General features: G+C 46.1%; 1 protein-coding gene across 2 annotated transcripts in view; it reads left to right on the top strand.

Annotated features, from left to right (window-relative positions):
- Positions 1-411: 411 nt before the first annotated feature.
- Positions 412-25548, top strand: part of LOC138581037 (sulfotransferase 1B1-like) — a 257455-nt gene continuing 232318 nt past the window's right edge. Inside the window, exon 1 of one of the 2 annotated variants that reach the window (XM_069652061.1) lies at positions 412-596. In XM_069652061.1, coding sequence (XP_069508162.1) covers positions 415-596 — 182 coding nt within the window. In that variant the 5' untranslated portion in view covers positions 412-414. The remainder of the gene's footprint in view (positions 597-25548) is intronic. The other variant, XM_069652062.1, reaches the window with a different exon arrangement.

Genomic DNA, 25548 nt, shown 5'->3' with positions numbered 1-25548 from the left:
GAGCCTGGAGGGGCAAGGCCCCTGGGGAGAAAGCGGGACGCCTGGAAAAGGGGCAAGGATACGGTAGGATCCAAGGGATCATTAGGGAGGAAATTGGTTATTTAATTATTTAATTGTTGGGGGAAAATGGGAAATGTTTAAGTTATTTAATTGATTGTTCAAATAGCTATTTAGCTTGTTAGGCCATGGAGCCAGTTAAGCGTTTTGATTGTAAGCTTTGGCCTGTCACATTAAAGCGACCTTTTCCACTTTTAAATGAGTCTGGGTTTTTGTGCAGTAAGCCAAAAAAGAGATTTTCTGATGCTCCTCGCTGTACACTTTCCATTCACAAGTGTTCAGTCCCCTGCGCACTCTCACGCCCGTCTCCACACAGCCCAGCTGAGAGTCACAGTGTTTGGACGGATCCCTCCAGCTATGGGATTTCTACTGAGGTTACTTCAGGACATGTCCACTCTGGAAAGCGGAGGCCGGAGCCAAGCCTCTCCTTCCTGGGATTGTGGCCAGTCCTTCTGTGTGCGAGGCCTGCCTATAAAATGCCAGTTGCATTCGTTGCTGCTTCCACTGGAGCAGAAGAGCGAGGTTCTCTCACACAACAGGTGAGTGCTCTGGGACCCGGCAAGATGGCGTGCTGATGCACCCGGCGCTTAGATCTGCGCCACAGCAGTAATGCACAGGCTCCAGTCATTGTAAACTAGCTTAGGGGTTAGTGTTGCCTAGTGTAACCATCTGCATGTACACTGCCGGTCACCTGTTAGAATGCCAGTGTGATAGCTCGGTAGGTAAACGTGCTTGCTGTCCATATCTGCCTTTCACGTGGAGGTCACAGCTTCCAATCAAAGTGAGACACTTTAGGGGCAATGTGGGTAATGTAGGCACTCCTTCAGCTTCCGGTTGCCATTGATGCAGCTGTGCGTGCTCCAGGGACCTCTCTGTTACATGGCAGTCACAGTTACGTGTATTAGGATAGCTCAGCTGTTTATGCACTTCGGGGATTGCATTTGGGTGCTGGTGAAATCCGGCAATAACCTGAAAGCAACACTTTCCAGTCCCAGGAAGGACACCTAAGGTTATTATGGATGTCTGTGGGTACCCAGAAAATCACAGCGTTGCACCCCACTAACACAGACCTTACTTTTTCCGAGGTTTGAACAATGAGCACCATGTCTCCCTTATTGCACCATGTCTCCCTTATTGCACCATTTCTCCCTTATTGCACCATTTCTCCCTTATTGCATAATTTCTCCCTTATTGCGCCATTTCTCCCTTATTGCACCATTTCTCCCTTATTGCACCATTCCTCCCTTATTGCATCATTTCTCCCTTATTGAACCATTTCTCCCTTATTGCATTATTTCTCCCTTATTGCAGGTTCCGCTGTTTCGATCTGATTTTTCATTTTAATTCTGTCATTTGCTTTATCATGAGATGTGGCTACACAATGAGCTATTTTTGTTCTTGAAAGTTAAATACTCCAAAAATAATTGACCGTTGCTTTGCGGCAAGAACTGGAAAACACAGTGGTCAAGCGCAGAAATGGCAGTTGGTTCAAATCCCAGCTTCGTGATTTAACCAACGTGTGTTCTTGGGCAACTCATTTAATCTCACTGTGCCTACTTGCTAAAACTGCCAGTCCCTAAATAGTTAACATTGCCCGACTCTAAGACCAGCTGTCTGGTTTCTCCATATCTACCAATCGCCATCATTCACATATTGCAGCACGAGGTGACATCACGTGCTTCTGGCAATCCCTTTGGGGAAGCATGTCACTCTACCAGTCTATGTCCGGACGTGTGCGTGCATCCGGAGCCCCTCTCTATGCCACTGTGGCAGCTGTGGCTTCCTTGTGGCCTCCCACCTGTCACCAGTGTCCATGCTGGAGCACGTGCACACACCGGCAGGCTGCTATCTGTGCTGGCACGTGTGTATCTTGTTCATATGGTTACTGAGCTGTTGGGCATCCATACCACAGCCTGTCTGCCATCTTGGGGGCTGCTACTGTTAAAATGTACCATATTCATCTGGAAGGGGACAAGGTGGTCATTAGTATTCTGTCCCTCGTCGCTGGGGCCAGTGGCACTGTGTGGCTGCCAGTCTCTGTTCTGCGTCCGTGTCAGGGGACATGTACATTTCTGTGGCTATTTAACTCATTGCTCATAACTCAGGACTGATTCTCTGGCAAAGGCACCTTCCTTGTGATCTTTAATCTGATTTCGTTATCTATGCTAGAGTGCCAAGAAACCACGCAGGTGGCACCAGTGCGTGGTATAAGAACCCTAACTTAACTTATGCTGCTGGCCTATGCACACTTGTTGTATGAGGTGGCTTATATATTACAGCCCGTGTGGCTGCTTTTTTTTTACCGTGTAACTTGTGACTCCGCAGAGCCGAAGTACTCCCACCATGCACTGCTAATGTTTCCATTTCTTGAGGAGTGCAAAGCGTGCAACTGCCCAGGGCGCAGAGTAGGAGGGGGCACTGCACAGGTGGCTGTGAATCAGTCCTGGACTGATGTTTCTGCCATATTTATGTCCTTACAGGGCAGTGGCAGAGGGCAGAAGGCCTGCTCTGGCCGGCTTGTTACCTGCACAGTCCCTCCCGCATGAAGGCAGCACAGCGTTTGCTCATCTACCGCGAAAAACATGAGCACCTCTTTGCTAGTTTAAATGTCCCTTAACTTAGACTTGGCCTTGCACGAGGTGTAATCGCTTCCTGCTCGGGGAGAGACTTGTCAGGACTCAAGATGGAGGACTGAGGAGGAGCGAAGACGCCAAATGGGGCAGATCATGTCAACAAACGCCAAGTAAGCGAAAGAGAGAGAGCAACAGGAGAAAGCGTGCGACGGGGCACAGGGGGCAGAGGGACACAGGGGGTTACTGAGAGAAACCGCAGGCAAACGACAAAGAAGGAGGTGCACAGGGGGCGGCCGGGCACAGAGGGTTACTGATAGAAACCACAGGCAAAAGACAAAGTAGGAGGTTAGAGTTAGGAAAGAAAGCCAAATAACATTAAAACATAGGAAGAAAGTGTGAGAATGCAAGAATAAATGAAAAGAATACATGAATGGATAGAAAGAATAACAAAGACAGAGGGTATCAAGTGTCACATAACAACAAAAGCAGGAGAGGGATAAAAGAGCAAAGGAATCATGGCGAATGACTGAACAACGAAAGAAAATGAGAGTGAAATAAAGAAACAGAAACATGAAGAAAGAGGGAGAGAAACTTGCAGAATGCAAGAAGCTGCAGTGCAAGGAGACCAGGATAGAGCGAGAAGTAGACACAGAAAGTGGACAACAGATGAAGGAAAGGAAATATGTACATTGAGGAATGCACAGGGGTGGTCTAAAAGAAAGAAAGAGGACGTTTGGAGTGATTGATGGTTTACAGAAGAGATGGAAATCAGGAAGAACATTCAATGGAAAAAAATTGAGAGAGTACTAAAATACACTCTACTATACCACTCTACTATCTAACGTTTCTACATAGTAACAATACTGTGTGCTTGAGATTGGATCATGGTGGGGCAATGACAATGTCTGTTACACAAAACTGTGTCGTTAAGCAGGGCTGTGTTACAGCGCCGCTCTTATACAATCTCTATGTTTCAGGCCTACCTCTGTATTTGTCTCAGGTAAGAGGCTGTCCCCCCAAAATGGATGACTCGCATTGTATGGTCCTGGCATATGCAGATGACCTGGTGCTACTGGATCATACTTTCAGTGGCACCTAGCGCATAGCAAACGCACTTGGGGCCTACGCGGATAAGAATGGGCTGGTTATTAATAGGGAGAAACCACAGCTTAGGTTATTTACTGCAAAACGAATAGCCAGACCTAGGATGTTGATCCAGAAAATCGAGATTGCCTACACTTCACAATATAAATATCTGGGGGTTGAATTTCAGTCTGGAAAGGGCTTTAGAATATGCAAGGAAGCCTGCGCTAGGAAGGCAGCACAGTTGACTGCACTTATTGGACAGTGTAGCAAGAAGAAGGGCAGGTTATTCACTGGCTGGTATAAGACAATTATAACTACAGTGTCTAGTTCCGGCGGTTACCTGTGGCCTTGAGAGCTTGATAGACATCGATTTAGAGTGGCTCCAGTTATTAGAGGGCTGATTTTGGAGGAAATTACTGGGCCTGCCTAAATGTGTTCCCATGGCTATTTTGAGGCTTGAGTTGAGCTTTCATTCTCTTAAATCGTTGGCCCTGAAGAAGAGATCCATCATGTATATAGAAACGACGAATGGACCATCGAATCCTCTCTTAAAAAGTCTAGGCAATTTAGAGCGGAAACTGGAAGTGAAATCCAGTTTCAGTAAGAGAATGACCTCCTTATACAAAGATATTGGCTGGATCCCCAATGGGGATGATGACTATTCCAATCTCCTGCGACGCTTTGAAAGACGCTTAGACCTGTGGGATTGGAATGAAAATTTTAAACATCTGAGTTAATTAGAAAGCTATACCTTTGTGCCCGATATTCTATATACCTTTAAAAAGATCCAGCCCTACTTAGTCTTATGTCCTTCAATTGCACTGAGGAGATGTATTCTCTTGTTGCATAATAATAGGCTTCCCGTGTTGAAGGTTCATTGGCCCTGTCGGAAGAGGAACATTTCTGTCGCATGTGCCTTGTTAAAGCACGTATTGAGTCTGCTAACCACGTACTGACAGAATGTGTAAGACTGGGTCCTATATATATGAAACATTTGAGTACATTTGTACACCATCTTGATCCTATTAAGGACCTGACATTCTGGAAAAAGAATTTAAATACTGACAATAGGGGTTTGCATATTGTTCTGTTTAGGATATGGATGGTGGTGGAAACATATTCAACTGTAGTACACGGTGAAGGAATTTTAAACGCATGATAATGTACTGGTGCCCCGATTAAACGGGACTCATAAGGTGACAGGGATATGGCTGCCGGATCTAAATAACACAACATCTCAACATAATTCACTGTATGCTGTAAGTTGCTGAGCCCGTCATTAGCCTTTATTGGTCTGGTTTATTGGCTCATCAGCAGTGTATTGAATGATATTACTTCTATTGATTGACATTACTTCTATTACCGTGTTTCACTGTTAACTTTTTAATCTGTTTAAAAAATAAAATATCTTGTGCTTTTTAACATTATTGGTATATTTTATCTCTATCTTATTTTTATCTTTGATTGGTATGGTGACTAATCTGAATTGAATTTTATATTGACATAGATCATGAATAATTGCTGACTGATTGCAGATTGTTCTTGTGAGTGGACAAGTGCATGTAAATGTGGTATTATAATGTACTATATTGTATATTGTTATTGTGTGTAATACTTATTGTATATGTGTCAAGCTCTGAATTAAAACTATAACACATTAAATAAATAAATAAAATAAAATAGGGGTTGGAGTGGTTGTGAGATGGCAAAGAGTTGGCGAGATGGAAATTGGGTGAGAAGGTGGAGGGCTCATGCTAGTTTCTTGCTCTAGGCCCGATATTGCCAAGAAACTGCCCTTAATGTTGCCCTTCAAATGCCACTTGTTTGTTATTCCTGTCACTCTCTGGCCGGCCTCTCTTGGTCCCCTGCTTGCCCCCACCTGTGTGGCTAAAAACCTTGCGGTCATCTTCGACTCTACACTCTCCTTCGCTCCTTACATCTCTGACATCTCCAAGAAGTCACACTACCAGCTGCACCTCCTCAGAGGTATTCTTCCTTTCCTCAACTTCCCCCAGAAGCTCACTGTCTCCAGAGCTCTGGTTCTCTCTAGGCTGGATTACTGCAACAGCCTCTTTCTAAATCTGCCTGCTACTACTCTCTGCCCTCTGCCACTCATCCAGAACAGGACTGCAAGACTTGTCCTTGGCCTCAAGCCCAGGGATCGTATCTCTCCAGGACTGAAATCTCTGCGTTGGCTCCCAGTGGCTGCAAGGATTAAGTTCAAAACCCTCTTCATTGTCCACAAGGCCTTCTAGGGCCTGGGGCCTCAATACCTTCAACTCTCTCTTCCCAAATATCTTCCTACTCGAGCTCTTTGCTCAGCTGCCTCCAACTCCCTCAAGGTCAGTCGCTTCTCCAAGCAACGAGTTGGTGGTAGATCTCTTTTTTCTTCTGGGGCCTCCCTCTGGAACAACCTCCCTGCCTCTCTGAAACTTGAGGAGAACCATCTTCGGTTCCGGAAGCACCTCAAAACCTTTCTCTTTGCCTCTGCCTTTTCCCCTCCTCTCCCTTGCTGACCTCCTGGCTGAAACTGAAGCTGCACTGGTTACCTGGCCACCCTCTGATCTCGGGCCCAGGTCGCTCCCCCTCCAGTCACACACACCTGCACTGCCTTCATTGCAACCTCTGCACTTGGGGACTGTTTCTGTATCCCCACAGTCCCACTACCAGCACTTGACACCTGATGTCTGCACTAACTGTTGCACCTGCCACCTGCTGGCTGCACTTCCACTTATTGCTTAGGTATTCTATTTCCCATGTACGTCACTGTCCCCTCCCCCTCTCCCCCTGCACTTTTTCCCCTTGCCCCTTCCCATGCACTTGTGTGATCTGAATGACACCTGGCCTAGTAGGATCGTTGTCTGTCTTCCCTCTGTCTTCCCTCTGCCCCCCCCCTTTGCCTCGTCGCGCCTTGAAACACTTGTGTATATAAATGCCATATCATATCATTCTGATTCCTGCACAAAAGAGGGGAGACCGTGGACTTCAAGGGAGTTCCGAAGTTTATTTTGATCGCTGCCAGGGCAGCCTATCTAGATGTGGCTTGTGATGGGATTATGGGGGCCATACAGAGATTATTGGGTCACCAAATGTCTTTAAATTTGGTTGGGGTGGGGCTAAATTGTTCTGTTCGCCAAGCGCCAGAACCCTTAAAATGGCCCTAGTGTACTGGTGTATAGCATGTGGCAGGAAATGCAGTGTGAATAACCTCAGGTTGGGAAATCTCTCTAATTTGTTCAGGCCCGTCTACCTCATGGGGTAAAGAGTGGGCTATGAGAGGGGTCTATATATAGGGTAATAGCTAGAGAACCCTGCTGTTCTGGTGTAGTTTGTAGGAGGAGAGTTAATCAAAAATTGACTGCCCTACTGGCATGAAGGAAGAAGGCCCAACAGGGAAGCACCTTTCATTGGTCAAGGATGGGAATCAGCCCGCCATATGCCAGGCAGAGCAACATGTGGCTTTCTTTACCCAGCCATAATGGCCTTCAAGGGGACTGCTAATTGTATTAAAGGGTTTCTCCATTTCAATATATAGTCTTCTAGTTCAGGTGGAAAAGACATGTTCAGGAATGTAAGTGGTCTTGTATAGTGCCCTCCTGATACGGTTGGTGGACTTGCTTTGTATTGGTCTGTAAGAAAAAAAGGGGGGGTTCATTAGTGGGACAATGAGAGAGGCAGATGAAAAAACCTGTTGTTGATGGGGGCAGGTCCATATTGTGTGTCCTTCTGCCTTCTATGGTCTGGTGGAGAGTCTTGGGAGTTTATTATCCATAGGGCAGATCCAAACAACTGATAGACTACAGCACTTTGGCTCTGGTTAGCCACTGATATGGGAGCGTGGGACAGGGCTAAAAGGAGAGCTTAGTCATGGCTAATTTACTGTTGCTATGCTAACGGCTAGACCTGTGGTGGCTGCCTGCAGGGTTTTGTGTGTATCGTGTAAGGTGGTAGGAGATCTTAGAGGGGAGTCCGTTAGCAGGGGAGTAGGAAAGTAGGCCTTGCAAGGCAAAATAGCCTAAAACCCTACACTCCTACCGCTGACCTTTTGCAGACAGGTCCCATTTAGCGCCTGTCAATCCCGCTCTCTCTCCTTTGCACGTGTGCATGTGCACGCAAACACACACACACACTCGGCCTCAAATAGATGCATTATTCTGCATTTGCAATAAAGCAAACATCTACAAGTTGGTATATAATAGAGAGTTTGGTGATGAAGACAGGTAAGTGGAATGGTCAATGGGGAAGATTTGTCAACCTTCGCTAAGATTTTAGGGCTTGGGCAGGGCAAGTGATTTGTCAGACTGAGAAACATGTGACTGCTACTTTGCATATGCTAATCGTCTCTTTGCAAATTACTCTTTTTGCTGTTGGAAAAATGTGCTTCAGAGGGTATGGAGTGGACGTTGAGAGAGTTCTGTCTATGTGGGATGGAGAGTCCAACATCTGATGCCAGAGTTCTGTGCTAGTGGGATCTCAGTGTTGTGATCTTGCCAGTCCTTTTCCCTGTGCAGTAATCTTGCAGGACTTTTGTTGGTGTGCCCCATTTGCTTGTGTGTGATTCATTCAGCAATAAATGCAGAAACAAGAAGGCGGAAAGTAACTGGAAACCTCTTTCCCTCTTTCCCTGGAAGAATGTGGCTTTCATTAGAACACTCTGTGCCTTCCAGTCATTCCTTAAGTAGAATTATTGGATGCAGGCAGTGGTCTGGTCTCGGGGCGAGGCCACATTCTGCTCCGTGCACAGTGGGAGCCATCCTGCATGCACCACCTTCACTTTGCCAATGATTATGGGGCAGACTGTAGCCATCTATAGCTGTGCTATCACAACAGCGGTCTGAAGCCATTCACACAATTCTTGTAATTCACACGTAAGGGGGATTCCCACTTTTAACTTCCTTTAGCTTGCGATTGGCCATTATGATTTGCAATAGGAATGTTCATTGTGTCCATTATGACCTGTTATTTTGCATTTGCATAATCTGCCATTGTGAGTAGCGACCTTAGGTGGGCAGAACTTTCATGCATCTGGATCCTGGATGCATCCGTTAATGATTCAAATAATGATGCTGTGCTGATGAAAATAAAATATAGAAAACATGGGACCACATGACTAATTTAATTACCATTTTACGTATTTAAGACTTTCAACACTTTTGCCCTTTCAGGTAAAACTTTAGCAAAATAATCAGTTGTAAACGTTTAAAGAACTACCATTCCCGAAAAACCAATTTGGGTGGGGTCAGCTGTGTCCTTAGCATGATTATAGAATTTGTTTTTGGTCCTGTGACAAACCAGAAGGTGTCTCACCCGCTAGTCCCCGGGGATCTCTCTCAGGTGGCCGGGGCGTGAGCATGGCCTTTGGATCCAGACCCTGGGGGTGGACCAGTGTGGGAGGATCAACTGGGTGAGGGGTTTTCGGGGAGTGGGAGTGGGACACCGGATGGTGAGATGCTGTATTCCTCCCCATGTAACACCTTTACCCATCCTACCAGGTAGGATAGGTGAGAAATTTCCCCCCCCACCTCCGCTTTCCCTTCACAAACACTTCCACATGCAATGCCCGCTCTGGGAGAAAACAGACTCACACTCGAGCAGTGTACCAGACATGTCTCGCTACTATGTTCAGGCAAAGTCGGGCAATTACTGACAATCACTCACAGCTGACTTCCATTAAACTTCCCCACATGGATAAAAGGAAGTGCATGAGAGCACACTCTGAGCGAAGCAAAGCACTCGAAGGAACAGCAGTTCCGAGTTGGCAGCTGAACAAGGAGAGAAAGACAGCAAATCCAGAAGGGTTTGTAAAAAGGGAAATACCCTTGACCTTTTTGGCAAGACGCTGTTACTTTCAAGAAACCTTCAAGGCAGAAAGCGTAAAGCCAGGAAACCAGACTGAAGATTCCTGCATTGTGTGTCAAAGATACCAAAGGCTCTCCCACGTAACTGACTAAGGTGGGGAGGAGCAGCATTGCTCTGATATCATCTTTGGCTCCAAGAACAAATAAGCAACAGAGAGATCAACACAGCTGGTGAGTTGGGGAGACCGATGCAAGACCGATCTGCATTGAAATGAAGGTTGCAAGTGGCAACATTGTATAGCGAGTGCTGGAAAGAACATTGCTAAACGTGTGTGATGAAAGCCGCGAATAAAGCTAAACTGCTGATGAATGTTTGAACTTGAAAAAGCTAGATACAATACCGCTGACAGAGTCGTTCAGCACCGTGAATGTGCTCATTCGAAGGTCTCTCTAAGGTATCCCACCAAGAGAAATGAAAGTAGAAGATTGATGAAAGGAATTGTGTGAAGTGAATCGAAGTGGTCCTGCGATGGTTTAAGTAAAACCCATCGCACATTCGAAAGTCTTCGATTTTGATGCTGAGATGGTCCGAGCCCAAACGAGAAAGCCCCATACCAAGAGGATCCAAGCCTGACTGTGAGATCCATGCTCCGAGCCCGAATGAGGGAGACCAAGTGTGAACATTGTGATTAAAAGGGGTCTCAGCCTGAAAAGGGAGACCCATGATGAATGAACATTGAAAGCGAGAACTTGTACATGTGAAAAAAATCCTGATAGAAATGGCACTTTGAGATTTATTTTGATCGACAGACCCTCTGCAGTAAGAGACTGCTATCACAAAAGTGGCATTGACAGAAGGCCTTGGTGACTGTGCTTTGAACTGTGTCCTCGTAGCTGAGAAGCAAGAGTGTGTGCGAAGCTCAAATGTGGTGCCTTGTCCCGTGCTGAAAACGTGGGGAAGGGAAGCCAACTGCTTGATTTTGATTTTGATTCATTTCTTACGCGCACCATGCAAGCAATTGCATTCGGGCGCAGATGTTAACTATATGTTATATGTTTAGCTGTGGAGGCTTAGGGTCACCATGGTTACTTAAGTTCATTTGAATAGGAATGTTTTTAATTCCTTTCTGAACGTTGCCAGTGTAGTGCATGAACGAATACCAAAAGGCAGCTGATTCCACAGTTTGGGGCCGAACACAGAGAACCTCCTGTCTCCTTTAGAGGTGGATTTTGTCCGACGGACACATAGCAGGAGTTTGTCTCCTGAACGGAGGTCTCTGGTAGGGTAATACTGGTGGATTCTCGTGTTCAGGTATCTGGGTGCGAGTTTGTGGTAACATTTATAAACCAGACACACCACCTTGAATTTAATACGGTCCTCCACCATCAGCCAGTGGAATGCTTTCCGAGATGTAGAACTGCTCAACCGTCCAGACATATTATTTCTTGAACACTTTTCCTTTTGCATACACCTTTGTCCCACACCCTTTTGTATTTAGAAGTTAGGTTTGGCAATAGGTTTATTAGTATAGGTCCTTTTATTTTGACAGAAACTCGACTAGGACTGTAATATTATTATTTTGATTGTCATAGCTTGCCCCCATCTTTAGATTTAGGATTAGATAGGCATTCAACCAACCCATTTGAAGTTCAATAAACACCCTTGAACTGTGATCACTTGTTTCTGTCTTCATTGTTGATACCATACCTTCCTTATAGTCCCCAATGCAATTTCCCATCCATTCGATCGTGAACATTTAGGATGCTGGATTTTAGACTTATACTATGGGAGATCTGCTAGTCAGTCCCCCTGCAAGAATACTAGTAGACTAATAGAGGCAGATTAACCAGCATTGCACCCCCTTCTTAAAAGGAGTTAGCGGGACGGTGCAAAATAATCCATGGACTCATTCACTACTAATATTCTCATTAGTGCTTTTGTGCAAAGATCTAAAATGCTGCACTCGTGACAATTCAACCTTTCAACTGTGTACTATCTCAAATGCAAATAATTAGCCAGAAATGTGCTTCCTATCAGTTAATCACAAACTTTAAAAACCAACGTTAATAATTAAGAAATACAAAGTACATGCACACACAGCACCACATGCTCTGGTTTGCCAGTCTTTTGTTGGCCTCCTGGAAGGGCCTAAATATAATGGCTTCCATGCCAATCTCATGGGCAAGGCTGCCCTTTGCTCTGGCAGCGCCTGGGGGAGAGGAGAAAATGTGTTACCCCTGCCTCCCCACTGGGGCACTCTATTTAAGTGATTAACTCCCCGCTGAAGTGCTGGAGCGGGGAGTTAATTACTTCAATCGGGTGCTTATGCTAAAAAAGCATGGGGCAACCTTTCAAAGGCTGCCCCATGCTGGTTTAGCTTGATTGTTCGATTGTAATTAAAAGTACCCCACTCCTTGCTGGAGTGCACAGCACCAGGATGAGAGCGGGGCACATTTCATTTTAATTGGGTGCCTTTACACACAATGCCAGCTTGGAGGATCTCTTGAAAAACTCCCCTGAGCTGGTGTGGCAGGGGGCTAATGTGGCAGCCCGGGCGACTGCCCAGTTTGGCTGGGGCTAATGATATCCCTGCTCAAGGGCTGAGTGGCAAAGAAGTCCTGCCAGCAATGTTGCTTTCTCTTGATTTCCAGCAATGTGAGGAAGACCAGTGCAGACTTTTTGACCACCAGGTTTAGGCCACTTAGAAGACAGAAACTTACTGGTGCCCCTCGAACTGTCTCTCCTCAGAGGTTAAGTATCTTGAACCGATGGAACGACTGAAAGCAAAGACATAGGAGCTTAAAGTGTCTATTACCTTCCCCCTTGCTCTAAAAAACAGACAAGTGGGATGAACACACATATCTCATTCGTTATTTTAAGGCTCCTAAGCAGGTTGCAGCTTCTCAAAGGTTTGACAATTCTGTCATCAGGTGAGAGGATTTGATTATCCAATTTCTGCAGGTCAGCTTGCTTTTCCAGTTGGAATTCTTTTTTCCTTGTGGCAAGTAGTTGTTTCCTTGCCACCTGGGTTGCCTTCAGATTGGGAAGAAATTGATGAAGATGGGGGTGGGGGCGGCGGGGGGTGGGCCGCTGCTGAGCAGCAACAGTGATGGCTGCCTGATCTTTGAGCTCTGCGTCCTTCAAGATCCTTTCCAGATAACATCCTGTCATTGTGGCACAGCGAGCAGTTTGGACTGCATAATTTGTCATCTAACCGCGGCTGGGATGCATCAGCCAAGTTTTGGGAGGATGTGCTTCTTCACTGTTGCAGGCAAGTGACGGTGTGGAAGACCACCGTAAATTCTGTTTTGACCTGGCTGGGCCTCCGGTGACTGGGGAGTAGAGTGTCCAGTGGGAGATCCAGCAGTGTGGTGTCTGTGGCGCTGCAGTAGCAGAGGAGCGGCCAGACCCCTATGGCACCCCGGTTCAACCCGCAACTTGATCTTGTGGCGGGAGCGGAGACGCTGGCTTGGTGAGCTGGACGCCCACCTAAGGAAGGGCAGTTGTTTGTGGGTTGTCTTTCCACATGTATTTCAGTACAGGTGCTGCCTGTGGATTATAGCTGGTGCGCAGCCATTTGGGGACAGATTTACACATATCCCGAACATGGATCTGTTGGTGCCATTCCTTTGCAGTAGTGCAGACCCTGCTGGGAGTCTGGGGCTGAGTTGGAGATTGGGTGTGCTGAACCTTGCAGTGGTGTATTTTGGATGTTGGGACCCCTGCCTGTTTTGGGAGTGCACTGCCTGGGGTTGCTGCTTTTGACACTATACTACATTGCTTTTCTGTGTGCCTGACCCTTAGCATCATACCCATAATACCCTGAATACTGCGCAGCCAGTTGGGTGGGTACCACTGGCGTTGTACTTGACCCCTTCTTCTGGCATCAAGTCTCTGCTGCAATGACATGGGGCAATGGGAAACATCGCAAAGGCCCAATGGACTATTTTACAAGCACCCCTCACAGGGATGTGGTGGTGGTGAGGCTGCCTCAGCTGGGCTGGATGTGGCTCCTCCTAGTGTCCCTAATATGGACCCATCTATGACACACGATGCAGGTGGGGTTTGCATCAGTGAACACCAAGCTGGATGGCATAGTGTCTACCATTACCACCCTGCGTTATAAACTAGAAAAGGAAAGCGGCTGGATTAATGAGGTCGAGACACATGTTGGAGATATGGAGGATACAGTGGGGGAACACGGCTGGGATATGAAGATCATAAAGAAGGAGCTACAAACGGTACGTCTGAAGTGTGTACCGTTCCAGCCAGAACAACATCATCATTTTTGGGATTCCTGAAGAATCAGTCCACGGTCCCATGGACCCCGCTGTTGAGAGCCTACTTCGATCCATCTTTGGGGCAGATCAATTCTCCTCCCAGTTTCTAGTGGAGGGGGCGCATCGTTCCCTAGTCCTGCTTCTGAAACCTGGGGCCCCACCACGCACAATTATCGCCAGGCTCGTGAATTACCAGGGCCGAGATTTCATTCCTAAACTAGCAAGGGAGTAGGGGACACTACACTATGAATCCACAAGAGTACATTTTTATCCGGACTTCTAGACAAGTGTTCAGGCGGCCAGAAGAAAATTCGATCACATCAAGTGCCTCATCCATGATCGGCAAGTTCAATATGCCATGATGTTTACGGCCAAACTACCTATAGAACATGGTGGGCATTCACATTTCTTTGACACCCCGGAGGAAGCTATGGTATATATAGAAAGCTCCATCCCTGTGCCAGTGAATCTAGGTCCTGACACTGGTTCGAAGGATCATCCATCCACATCGAAGCAGCCTGCATCTGGTGACTGATCTGTCTGTAAAGATTCAGGTCTGGTGTTTTTTCGTCGTGTGCAATAATCTGTATGTCCTACCGGACGCTTTGCTGTTTGTTCTCTTACGATTCAGTTGCAGTTCGCATTGTGCTCCCTGATGTTATATGAGGAGAGTAATGGTGCATACAATGTCAAGTTGGGGTGGATGGTGAGGGCGGCGGGAGGCAGGGTGAGGAGGGAATAAAAGTTAAATTGTTTGATGGTCATGTGGGAAGCAGCATTATATGGGGCACTGTTGTGTGGTTTGAATCCTAAAATACTTGCATTTATATATGGTGGATGACGGACGGGGTGGAGGTGAGATCCCATTGAAGTTATTAACATGGAATGTGAGAGGTTTGAATAACCTTGTCAAGGCCAGGAACATCCTTTCCTATGTGGGTCGGCATGGGTCCAATGTACTAATATTACAAGAAACACACGCTCTGGGAAAGGTTCATGAGATGTTTGCACAGGGCTGGGGCCCTTTGCGGTTTTATACAGAGTTACTCCTCGCAATCAAGGGGTGTCCTCACACTGATAAATCAATTCCTAGGATTCAGGACCTCCAAGAGCAATGTCAACCCTTTGGGTTGCTGTGTAATAGTGTGGGGCACGCTGGGAGGTAGCCTGATTATCCGCAGGAAGTGGCCTCCTATGGACTTTTTCCCTTAATTAATACAGATGCAAAGTTTTTTGCCAAGGTCTTGGCCACCCGACTGCTCCCATACATGCCTCGGTCAGTGCATCCAGATCTGTCTGGTTTTATTCACCCCAGATCTACTGCTCTGAACCTGAGGCAAATGTTCTGCATACTGACAAAAATGTGCCCTCATGCCAGAACCGTGTCAGCGTCCCTAGACGCTGAGAAAGCTTTTGACTCAGTCTCTTGGCACTATCTGTTTCAAGTTCTTTGCCGCTTTGGCCCCTGCTAATTGCTGTGCATGCAGTTGTTGTACTCTGACCCAGTGGCTAGTGTTTGAACTAATCAAACTCTATCAGCCCCTTTTCATTTGGGGAGTAGCACCAGACAAGGGTGGCCACTTCCCCCCATTTTATTTGCACTTACTATTGAGCTGCTTGCGGTATTGGTTAGGGGATCCCATGGGCATAGAGCGATCAGGATATTGGGTCCACCCCAAGTAATTTTGCTGTATGCAGACGATGCCTTTCTTTATGTCCGTGACCCTGAACAAAACCTGGGCCTGATCATGCTGGACATAATATATAGATTTGCGAAGTTCTCTGGGTACAAAATAAATGATACAAAATTTGAGCTTTTTCCCCTCACGCCTGCCACCGGGCAATTGGTCGATCCTAGAGGGTCTTGTTGGGCCACCTCCATTTCAGATATCTGGGGATCATGGTTTCCAGCGATCACTAGTCCTTGTATGTGTATAATTATGAGTCATATCTTAGGCAGCTAGCCGCTGAACTGTCCTTGTGGGCGGGACTCCCGATATCCATGCACGGGAGGATTACATTGCTGAATATGGTGGTATTATCGAAACTGCTCTACTTTCTTTTGCAATTTACCCATTTGGCCAGGGAGGGCCTTTTCACAAAGATTCAGACTTTGGTTACTGCATTTGCCTGTGGTGGGCGGACAGCTCCAATGAGATGGGGATAAACTGACTGTGCTATACACTGAGAATAAGGCAGTTCTGCGTTTTGGTCTGGCTGGAGATTTAACTGCTCCTTTTGCTGTGGTGAAGGGTGTAAGGAAAGAATTTGTCCTTGCCCCCTTACTTTTTCAATATATACATTGAAGAAATAATGTTATGTTAGGTTGATGTATACCGCTCACCGATACCAACCAGGGGCAGTCTCCAGGCGCTCATGTGACTCTGCAAAGAAAGAGGGCTGGGTGTGTTAGTGGGGGACAGGATGATAGGATAGGTTCAGAATCCGGCAGAACCGGCATCTGTGAGCGTTGCATGTGGGGGTTGGTTCGGGAGGCTCTGTGCGCTGTAACTGTATGGCTAGGACTCAGTGCATCGGGTGTGTGGTAGTGTTTGGGTTGGGTGTGTCATTTGATGATAGGGTGGGTTTGTGTACACTGGGTAGTTGTATCCATAAGGGGTCAAGAGTGGCTATAAGGTGTATGAATATAGTGTTTGTGTGCATTTGTGTAATATTGATGAATTTATAGACTATGTGCATGGAGTTCCTTCTAGTGTTGTTTCCAGTGGCTCGGGGTTGGTAGGGTGCATACAGTAGATTCATTTTCGGTGTGTTTATGTGTAGTGTGGCTAGCTCCTAGTCATGTGTAGTGGTGTTGGTTATGTCAGAGGACCCGGAAGGGGGGCAATGGATTAAAAAGTCGGTCGGTTTTACAAAGCCTTTGGTGGGGATGTGGGCAAACTGGGTCCTACTGGCATGTCTGGTGGCCTTGTAACAAAATATAGCTTTTCCGGACCTGGAAGGCATTACGAGAAGGTTAGATCCTCTAATACTCATTTTTGGATTGCAGCGGGGGTGCAATGGAAATCGTTAACACACATGGCACATTATGTTAGACATGCCTTTACAGCATTTGTAAGGACATGTCTAACATACTGGAAAAGAGCAACAGCCTATTAGGAAAGATCTCTCTTCTAGCAACTTTCCAGCCATGGGACATCATCATGGGTTGGGCGGAGCAGCATAAATGCGGTGCTAACGCAATCCAGAGTTTGGCGGAAAGCTGGAGATTTGCTTCCAGCTTCGAGCTGGAGGTAAATCTCCAGCTTTCTGCCCATTTTCAGCGCTATTACCGCCAGGGCTATTACCCCTGGCAGTAATTGCGCCAAAAAGCCCCATAGACTCCTATGGACTCAAAATAAATGGGGAATTACAGCACCACTGCAACTCAGGATCTGGCGCAAATTGCGCTGGACTGAGTTGCAGTAACGCTTTTTGCTTTGGCAGTATCCCAGTGCAATTACCGCTGGGATACAACCAAGGCCCTGATGAGGCTGTAGTCTGTGGACCCCTAATTCTTCTGCTTTGGTTTTGAACCTGTTCTGACTTTTCCTTTGTCTTTTGCTCATTTGTTATGGGAAACTGATCAGCCCTTTTGACTATCAGTACTGGGAAACTCGGTTTCCCTTTTTTCTTTCAGTTATACATGTTTTGGTAGCTTTTCTAACAGCGTACACAGCATTTTACAATGCAGTGCATGGGAATACTTTTGTATCACTGTAGACTTTCACATTAGGGATTTTTGGTAATTTTGTATTCGCACCTAAAGACAGGCTGGTGGCAGCAGTTACATTTTTATGATTTTTTCAGTACTTTTAGTGTGTATATTCACGTGTATCCAGTCTAGGTGCTAAACATGGCTAGTGCCCTAAAATGGCCATGCCACAAGGTTTTTGGCTTGTTTTTAGGTCTACTTCCTGCCTTTTATGGTCAGGAAATCCAATATGGTCATGCATTTGACCTGGGAAGCTCCTGTTTTCACTGGCTAGTGTATGCTGTGTGGGGACCCAAGACGTGGGGACTACATGGTCCCATTCCACAACCATGGTGCCTGAAAGTCTGGTGGGCATGCATGAGTGAAACCCGCAGTGGTCCCTGAATGGACCATTGCTGGCTGGTGCAGAGCCATACAATTGGTGGGGTGCCTTTTGCCGGAAGCCAGGATTTGGGAAAAGAAAGGTACTAATGCATTCATTTCAGTAGATCAGCAATGGATCTTCTGTAGCCGACGGAAAGAAAAGACCTGACTATCTTTCCTGCAATTGTCCTGTCAAGCCCTGCTGGACTATCTGATCTGAGAAGACCCTCTGCAGTGCTTCGGCCCTTTGGACTCATGTGACCAACCAATCTCGATCCCTTTTCACTCTACTGCAGTTCTGAGCCCTCTGAATCATCCTTGGATCACCTGGTGGACTGACCAGCTCTGAATTGGGCTACTGCATCAGAAGCAGTGACGTTCCACATTGTCATCTTGAACTTTGGTGGTCAAGTCGGCTTCACAGCATCAAGGGTTCCTGCAGAGGGAGGGATTCTTCACTCGTGACTGGAGCAGCGTCAGCCTCTAGAACTAGCTTTCTTCCACCTGGCTGCATTTTATTATCGGAAAGGGTTGCACTCAGCTGCTGGACCCCCACCAGAATCTGCAGCTCCTAAGCATCTTCTACTGGATCCTACAGTGGGAAAACCTACCTCCAGCGAATCCCAGTCGACCTGTCTAGTCACTTGGGCAAATCAGAGTCATGGTGGTGAGTAATCGCAATAGTTTCAGCCACCCATCTCCCCTATAACAATAACAATTAGAACACATTTTGTTAATTCCGATCCTACGGTTTTTAAATGTTTGTTCTAAAAGATAGGAATAGCATCTTACTTACCTGTAATATTCTTGAGAAGACTTCTGGAACATTTTTCACCACCACAAGAACCATGCCTACCTCTGTCTCCTCTCCTGAGAAGAAGCTTAGTGACCTTTGGGCACAAGGCCCCCTTCAACACAGGGATTGGACTTTAAAGTTGTGTTATTATTCTTGTATACTGAATTTCCTTACTGCATCAAGACTTACCTTCCTTTCAGGTGAATTGTTTGCATTTCCACAAACCTAAGGTGACTGTATATATGTTTCATAACTGAGTGTTGTGTGATATTAGCTGCATGATTAACTTTTCCTAGAGTGTTTTGGGGCTTTAATAAATGGCGTATTTTTGTACTTACCTGTTTAAACAGAATTGTGCACTTCACTGCGTGACTCATTGTGGACCCTTGACTGCTCTCCCCGCTTACCTTGATTTGGTTTGGCTAACCTCTGAGTTTCCCTGTTCACTATAGCTAGAGTGGCCAGCGGTAATCTGTCCACCAGTCTAAATTCTGAAAATCCACCTAAACACTGGAGAACAGCAGCTAGTATACATGGCAGAGTAGAAATTGGATTTGAAAATTATTCCAGAAACTTGGTCACGAATATGGACCAAAGACCAGAAATCTCTGGGATATACTACCACTGGGGATTGAACAGATACAATGCTAGATGTTTCACAAACATCCATTTGAACAAAATCCTTCCCAATTACGTCCCATGGCGCGGATAAGGTTACAGGGAAACTGGGACATTTGGGCACCCGTCGAGGATCTGCGTTTTACAGCTTAACGATGTTAGTAGGATGTGCTGATTAGTTGCATATTGAAGAGTTTTACCTTTTCTGAATTTCATTCTAAAGACACTAGTTTAAAAGATTATCATTGCCAGCATAATTAAACACATACTCCCTTTAAAGGCACTTTGAAAGCTATGAATAGAGTTCCCTCCATGCGAGTACCATCTGCTTGCAGTCCCCGCCACCCGTAAGGGACACTGTTCTTCTTAGGCTTGCTTAAGTGACGGCGAGGGCTTAGCTGGACATTTCGGTGAAGGAGAGGCTCATGGCAGCAATTGCATAGATCGTGCATCAAGGAAGCTGCTGATGCACGCAATCCCAGGAAAAGGTAGGCAGAGACCTGTGCGTTTAGCAGCGACGTACCAAGGCACTAGTGCAGAGGAGCATGGATTGCCCCAAGATGGTTCAGGAAAATGATCCCGCTCTATTTTACGCCAATGATGCAGTGATGTTATCCACTTACCCCAAAGGCCTAAGCCAAACTTGAAGGTGTTTCTTAAGAAATGTGAGGAGCTCGAATTGCAATTAAATATCGGAACAACAAAGACTATGGTCTATAGGCCACCGTACTCAAAGTATAGTAAATTGAACATCTATATGGAAAATTGTAAATTAGAACAAACTTTATTTTATGGCTATTTAGGAATTAGATTCCATGAGAATGCTAGATGGTCCTGACAGGTCGCCAAAGCTTGTTCCAACCTGTTGCAGGGCAACAAATTACTTTTTTCTAAAACATGGTAGTGGTGCCATTTCTCCGGCAGTTGAATTATACCAAAAGCAGGCAATGCCATATTCCGTCTATGGTGCAGAAATCGGTTCTATGTTCTTTCATTGTCAGACTTTCTAATGTCTGCCTTTTAAATGTGAAATAATGAAAAAGTTAATCGAAACAGACATCAGCCCAGTAGGTGACTTAGTTGCTTTAAAGCCAGTCTTTTACTGGCTTTAACTGTGGAGTACAAATAGCCTTGAATTGAAATGAATTGATTGTTTATTTGAATAGCGCCTATACACAATGTGTTTCAAAGCACTTCAAAGAGGGAGAGAACATGGGAGAAATACATTACATTCTTGCAAGTCCTTGAAATAATACAGAATGTGAAGAAAAACAATAACTATCTAAATCAGCCAGAACAATTCAGATAGTGAAGAGCAAGAAGCAATAAGGGAGAAAAGGGGTTGGGGAAATGATACAAAACAAGAGGTTACATTACTATGCCTGACGACAATTGAGGTAGTGCCAGAATTTACAAGGGGAGTGGAGGGGAGAAGGGAAAAAGGGTGTGGGGGGAGAGGACAAAACAGGAGACCAACGTATTAGGCAGACGACCTAACAGTGTAGTGCTGGAGGGGAAGGGTAGGAGAAGAGCAAGAAAAAGGGGGGACACAGACAGGCAGCTTCCATACAGATCAGGAGGTAAGTATGAGAAGCAAAGTGCTAGCAACGTAAAAGAGGAGAAGGGGGTAACAAAACAACATATCAGGGGACAGGAGGGAGGGGGCTAGGGGCAATCACAACCATCACAAGGAGCAGTGGGGCACACAAACCATCAAGGGGGACAGGACAGGGGGCACTGCAAAAACATAACAAGGGCAGGGGGCAATCAAAACATCACAGGGGCAGGGGGCAATCAAAACAACACAGGGGCAGGGGGGCAAGCAGAACATCACAGGGGCAGGGGGAGCACAGGACAAACATCACAGGGGCAGTGGGGCAAGCAAAACATCACGGGGGCAGGGGAGCACTGGAAAAACATCACAGGGGCAGGGGGAGAACTCAACACATCAGGAGGGCAGGGGGGGCACTGGAGAAACATCACAGGGGCAGGGGAGCACTCAAAACATCACAGGGGGAGCACTGGAAAAACATCACAGGGGCTTGGGGGCAATCAAAACATCATGGGGGAAAGGGGCCATCAAAACATCACGAGGGCAGTGTGGGCAATCAAAACATCACGAGGGCAGGGGGGCAATCAAAACATCACAGGGGCAGGGGGAGCACTGGAAAAACATTACAGGGTCACGGGGCCAGGGCGGCAAGCAGAACATCACAGGGCAGGGGGAGCACTGGAAACACATTACAGGGAGCAGCGTGGCGGCGTACCGTGGTGGACAAAGGTAGACAGGGCCTCATTGTGGGCAATCGATGGTGTGGCCGGCTCCCGCCTCCCGGTTGCAGCCATTGACTTAAGGGGCTAAGGCAACCAATGGGAGAGGTAGGCAGGAGCTGGCCCAGAAAGAAGGAAGCAATTTACAATGCATGAGGAAACGGCCATCTTAGAAGGCCTACAGGAAGGGAGGCATCAGGCATGCATAAGGCATTACAAGTGAAGTCCCAAGTGGGAAGGGCGCAGAGCACAACATGCTGACAAAACCCGGCGCAAGTAAGCATGCACGGACAAGTAGTGCAATTTCAATAAAAAAACGAAAGTTGCTTGCTGCATCATGTAAAATTACCCACAATGTCTGATTCCTTACGCCCAGCAATGCGCAGCAGTAGTGGAAGTCCAGCGCAGATGGAGGGTGCTGGGGAGCAGAGGGAAGGGGCTCCATCCAGATCAGAAGAAGGGTGGAATAGTCTTGGAAAGTATTGAGATGCATTAAAACATCTATTGAGTCTTGAGGGGGGAAATGTGTACCCTGGGTTGCACATGTTAAGGAGCAACTCATTGGGTTAAATGAGTCTGCATTATGGGAAGCCCCTGACAATGTTGGCACATTTGCCCTATCTAGGATTAAGAAAGCAGCAAGTGTAAGAACAAGAGAAATGCGGATAGAGTCTGCTATAAACTTCAAATTGGGCACAGGCTTTCTTGAGGGTAAGACAGATTTTGGTTTTGAGTGTTACCTTGACTATTTGAGAGATCTTTGTACATTCGGCTTAGGATGGGAACACTACTTCTAGCCTGTTTTAGTAAATATTGGGGTCTAGGGGGGTTAGGTATATGCCCTCTTTGCGGTTTAGGTATGGAAACTATTGCCACCTTCTTATTTATGTGTGTAAAATTGAAAGATCTGAGAGGCCGATACCTAAGACCACTATTTGGGGCGGCCAGCTTACGATCTACCACTGAAGCATTGAAATTCTGTAGAGACTCAACTGTGCACCATACTGTATTTGCAGTAGCCCGGTATGTTCATAGGGCATCCTTACTCAGAATAAAAATATTGGGAAAAACTAAGGAGGACAGAAGTAAATCAGACCCTTCGCTGTCAGCTTGTTCGGAGGTGTTGTGGCTGTCTATTCTCAAGTGATTATTTGAGTCTGTGAGCTTGCTCTCCTATTGTCATGAACTCCTAAAGATTTGCACTATTTTGTTTGTTTTATCTGTCTAGCTTTTTAAGAAGAACGTATTTTGAAAATATTTAACATAAAATTAATTTCCTTTATTCTTTTATCTTTTGAGAATGGAAATGGATTTTGTATATGTATTTTAATGTGGTGCTACTTTATGTTTTTACACAAAATACAGTATTCAAACTAAACACAATCTATGTAGCAATTAATTGCTTCATTAGCCATTTTCCAATTTACTGATGTCGACATGATGTGTGAATTCTTTATGGTTTTGGCATACTGCATGGGAACATGCAGGACATGTTAGTGCATGTGTAGGGAGTAATATAGACATTGAATTCACTAACAAAGATACATTGCGGTCAGAAAGATTGCACATTGAAAGAATGGGACTCCATTTTCCTAGAATGCAGTTTGGTGATTACACATTTCTAGATTTGCCCATTTGGAGTAGTTAATCACAGCGGAGAGGCCTACTGACTAGTGGGAGTGATCAGACTTTGGCTTCAAGTAAATATTCAGCCGAATTCAAGCTAATAAGTAGCTATTTTCCAGCCAAATAATGTCTTCCTGTTTGACTACTGCTGAATACTTTGCCAGGAAGTGTGCAGAGTAGCGAAGTGTGATGGTGGGCAGTAGACATTCTCACGGTGAATGTAATGTAGATAGCGTGCAGTGGTTTATGGCAAGGTGTTAATGCATTTGTAATAATGTCAATGGCCCTCATTACGACCCTGGCGGAGTGGGATACCGCCAGCGGTAATCGCGGCGGACCCGTCCGCCGTACTACGAGTTCCCTTAGCGCCATGGAGGTTTTCTCCGCCTGGTTTTACCGGGCGGAGAAAACCATGGCGCTAAGGGACCTCGTTGTTAATTACGCCGCCGTACTTTACGGCGGTGTAATTAACTCCTTCCCCACTCCCATTATACCCTATGGGGCAAGAATGGGAATGGGGAAGGGTAAAATGGGGATTGGGGATTTACCGCTCCGCCAAGGTCGGCATGGGGTGGTAAATCCGCCAACCCCCATGGCGCTATCGGCGGCTTTCCGCCATGCTCCGCGGTGCATTTTGCACCGCGAAATCCGCCAGGGTCGTAATGAGGGCCAATATGTTTTGCAGGTGGGTAAACAAAGACGTTCAGTGTGGATCATGGGAGTTGCCATGTATTCCTTTTTGGAATAAAGCCACCACTTTAGTCAGTAGGGTTGTACCAAATAGCATATTTAGTATTTGGCAGAATACCAAATTTGTTGGCAACTATTCTGTGTAATATGAATATGAAGTCAAGTAGTTGTTTTATTTAACAAACCATGTTCGAAACTTGAAAAATACACTGGGCTCGATTCATGGAATATTTGCCCGGTTCAAAGTGAATTTGCACTGCTGAAAAGTGACTTTGCACTACCGACACAAACCCTGATTCATGGAACCGTGCAAAGTGTATTTTTGCAGTGCAAAGTTCGGGCAAAGTCAGTGCATAGACATTTGTGCAGTTCAAAATGACTTTGCCCGGACTTTGCACGGCCAAAGTACACTTCGAACGGTTCTGTGAATCAGTTTTTGTTTGGGGAGTGCAAAGTCACTTTTCAGCAGTGCAAATTCACTTTGAATCGGGCAAATATTCCATGGATCGGGCCCACTATGTTTTGCAGAAATGAAAGCAGTGTTTAAATGGGTCTTTTTGTTTGATTGACTTGTTTTTATTTTAATCAACATCTCATCCTTCTTACTGCACACAATCCAGAAAATTACAGATGAACAGAAAAGCAGGGTGTTGTAATGTGCACGGGCACCTGTAATGTGCACGGGGGCCATAAGTATGGAAGGATGTTGATCATCAAAGTGTCAGGCTTCACAAATGCAAATTGTTAGGTGGCAATGAACAAAATGGATAATCCAATTTGCAACTGCTACACATTGTGCTCTCTTGCGAGTTGGAAAGTATCCTAGGTGGAAAACACATTTCAACCCTTTCTTCCAGCACACACAGAAATATAGAAATGGTCGCTCTTGCCGGGCACAAGTCGACAGTACATGTGAGGCGGTTGCACTCCATGTCCATGCTATTTTTTGAACAGGGACTGCCTCACCCATGCACCAAACGTGTGAGAGTACTCTCCCAGAGAGGCCGGAGAGGCCAATAGGGTCTGGGCAGGTGGCAATCACACAAGAAAGTCTGATATTTGACAGCATGTGCCCAAACCTTGCAAGCTTTAAGAAGCCACTTGCCACTTTCCTGTTAAGCAGTACCTCAGATCCACCCAATCTTAATCCATGTCCTCTAACCTCACACCTTCCCGTCACACAAGAATGTGTTAGGCTCTATGGATTTTTCTATGGATCTCACTCTTCAATCCCTATAACAAAGCCACTTGTGATTCGTACAACAAATTCAAACTGAACCTTTTAAGTTAGAGACGTCCGGTGTATAGCTAACTCATTTGCTGTAGAGTCCAATGACACAGCTAATTTACTGACTGAATGTTATTATGTATTAGTACCCACTGAGGGGGGGGTGTCGGCCTCCCAGCCAATGAGGAGGATCAAAGCGGGGGCATTACCACATGGTAATCCTGCCGTCAGAGCCTCCTCATAACGGGAGGCTGCCATTCTCCCCTGCCAGGTGCTAAGGTAAGTCCTGCCCCTTATTACCATGTGCCAGTGCACCCTTCCCATCACCCCCCTTCGTCACCACTCCCCTTTCCCACATATTTTCCCTCCCCTCTCCCATCCCTGACCCACTTACTTTCCACTGACTGGTCCCTCTCCTACACTGGGTACCGCAGTGTTCCCGGCGC

The sequence above is a fragment of the Ambystoma mexicanum genome, chromosome 3p (assembly GCF_040938575.1).
Source record: "Ambystoma mexicanum isolate Mex_15411 chromosome 3p, UKY_AmexF1_1, whole genome shotgun sequence".
In the NCBI taxonomy this organism is placed as follows: Eukaryota; Metazoa; Chordata; class Amphibia; order Caudata; family Ambystomatidae; genus Ambystoma; species Ambystoma mexicanum.
The sequence above is the reverse complement of the archived record's forward strand: the minus strand, read 5'-3'. Positions and strand labels throughout refer to the sequence as shown.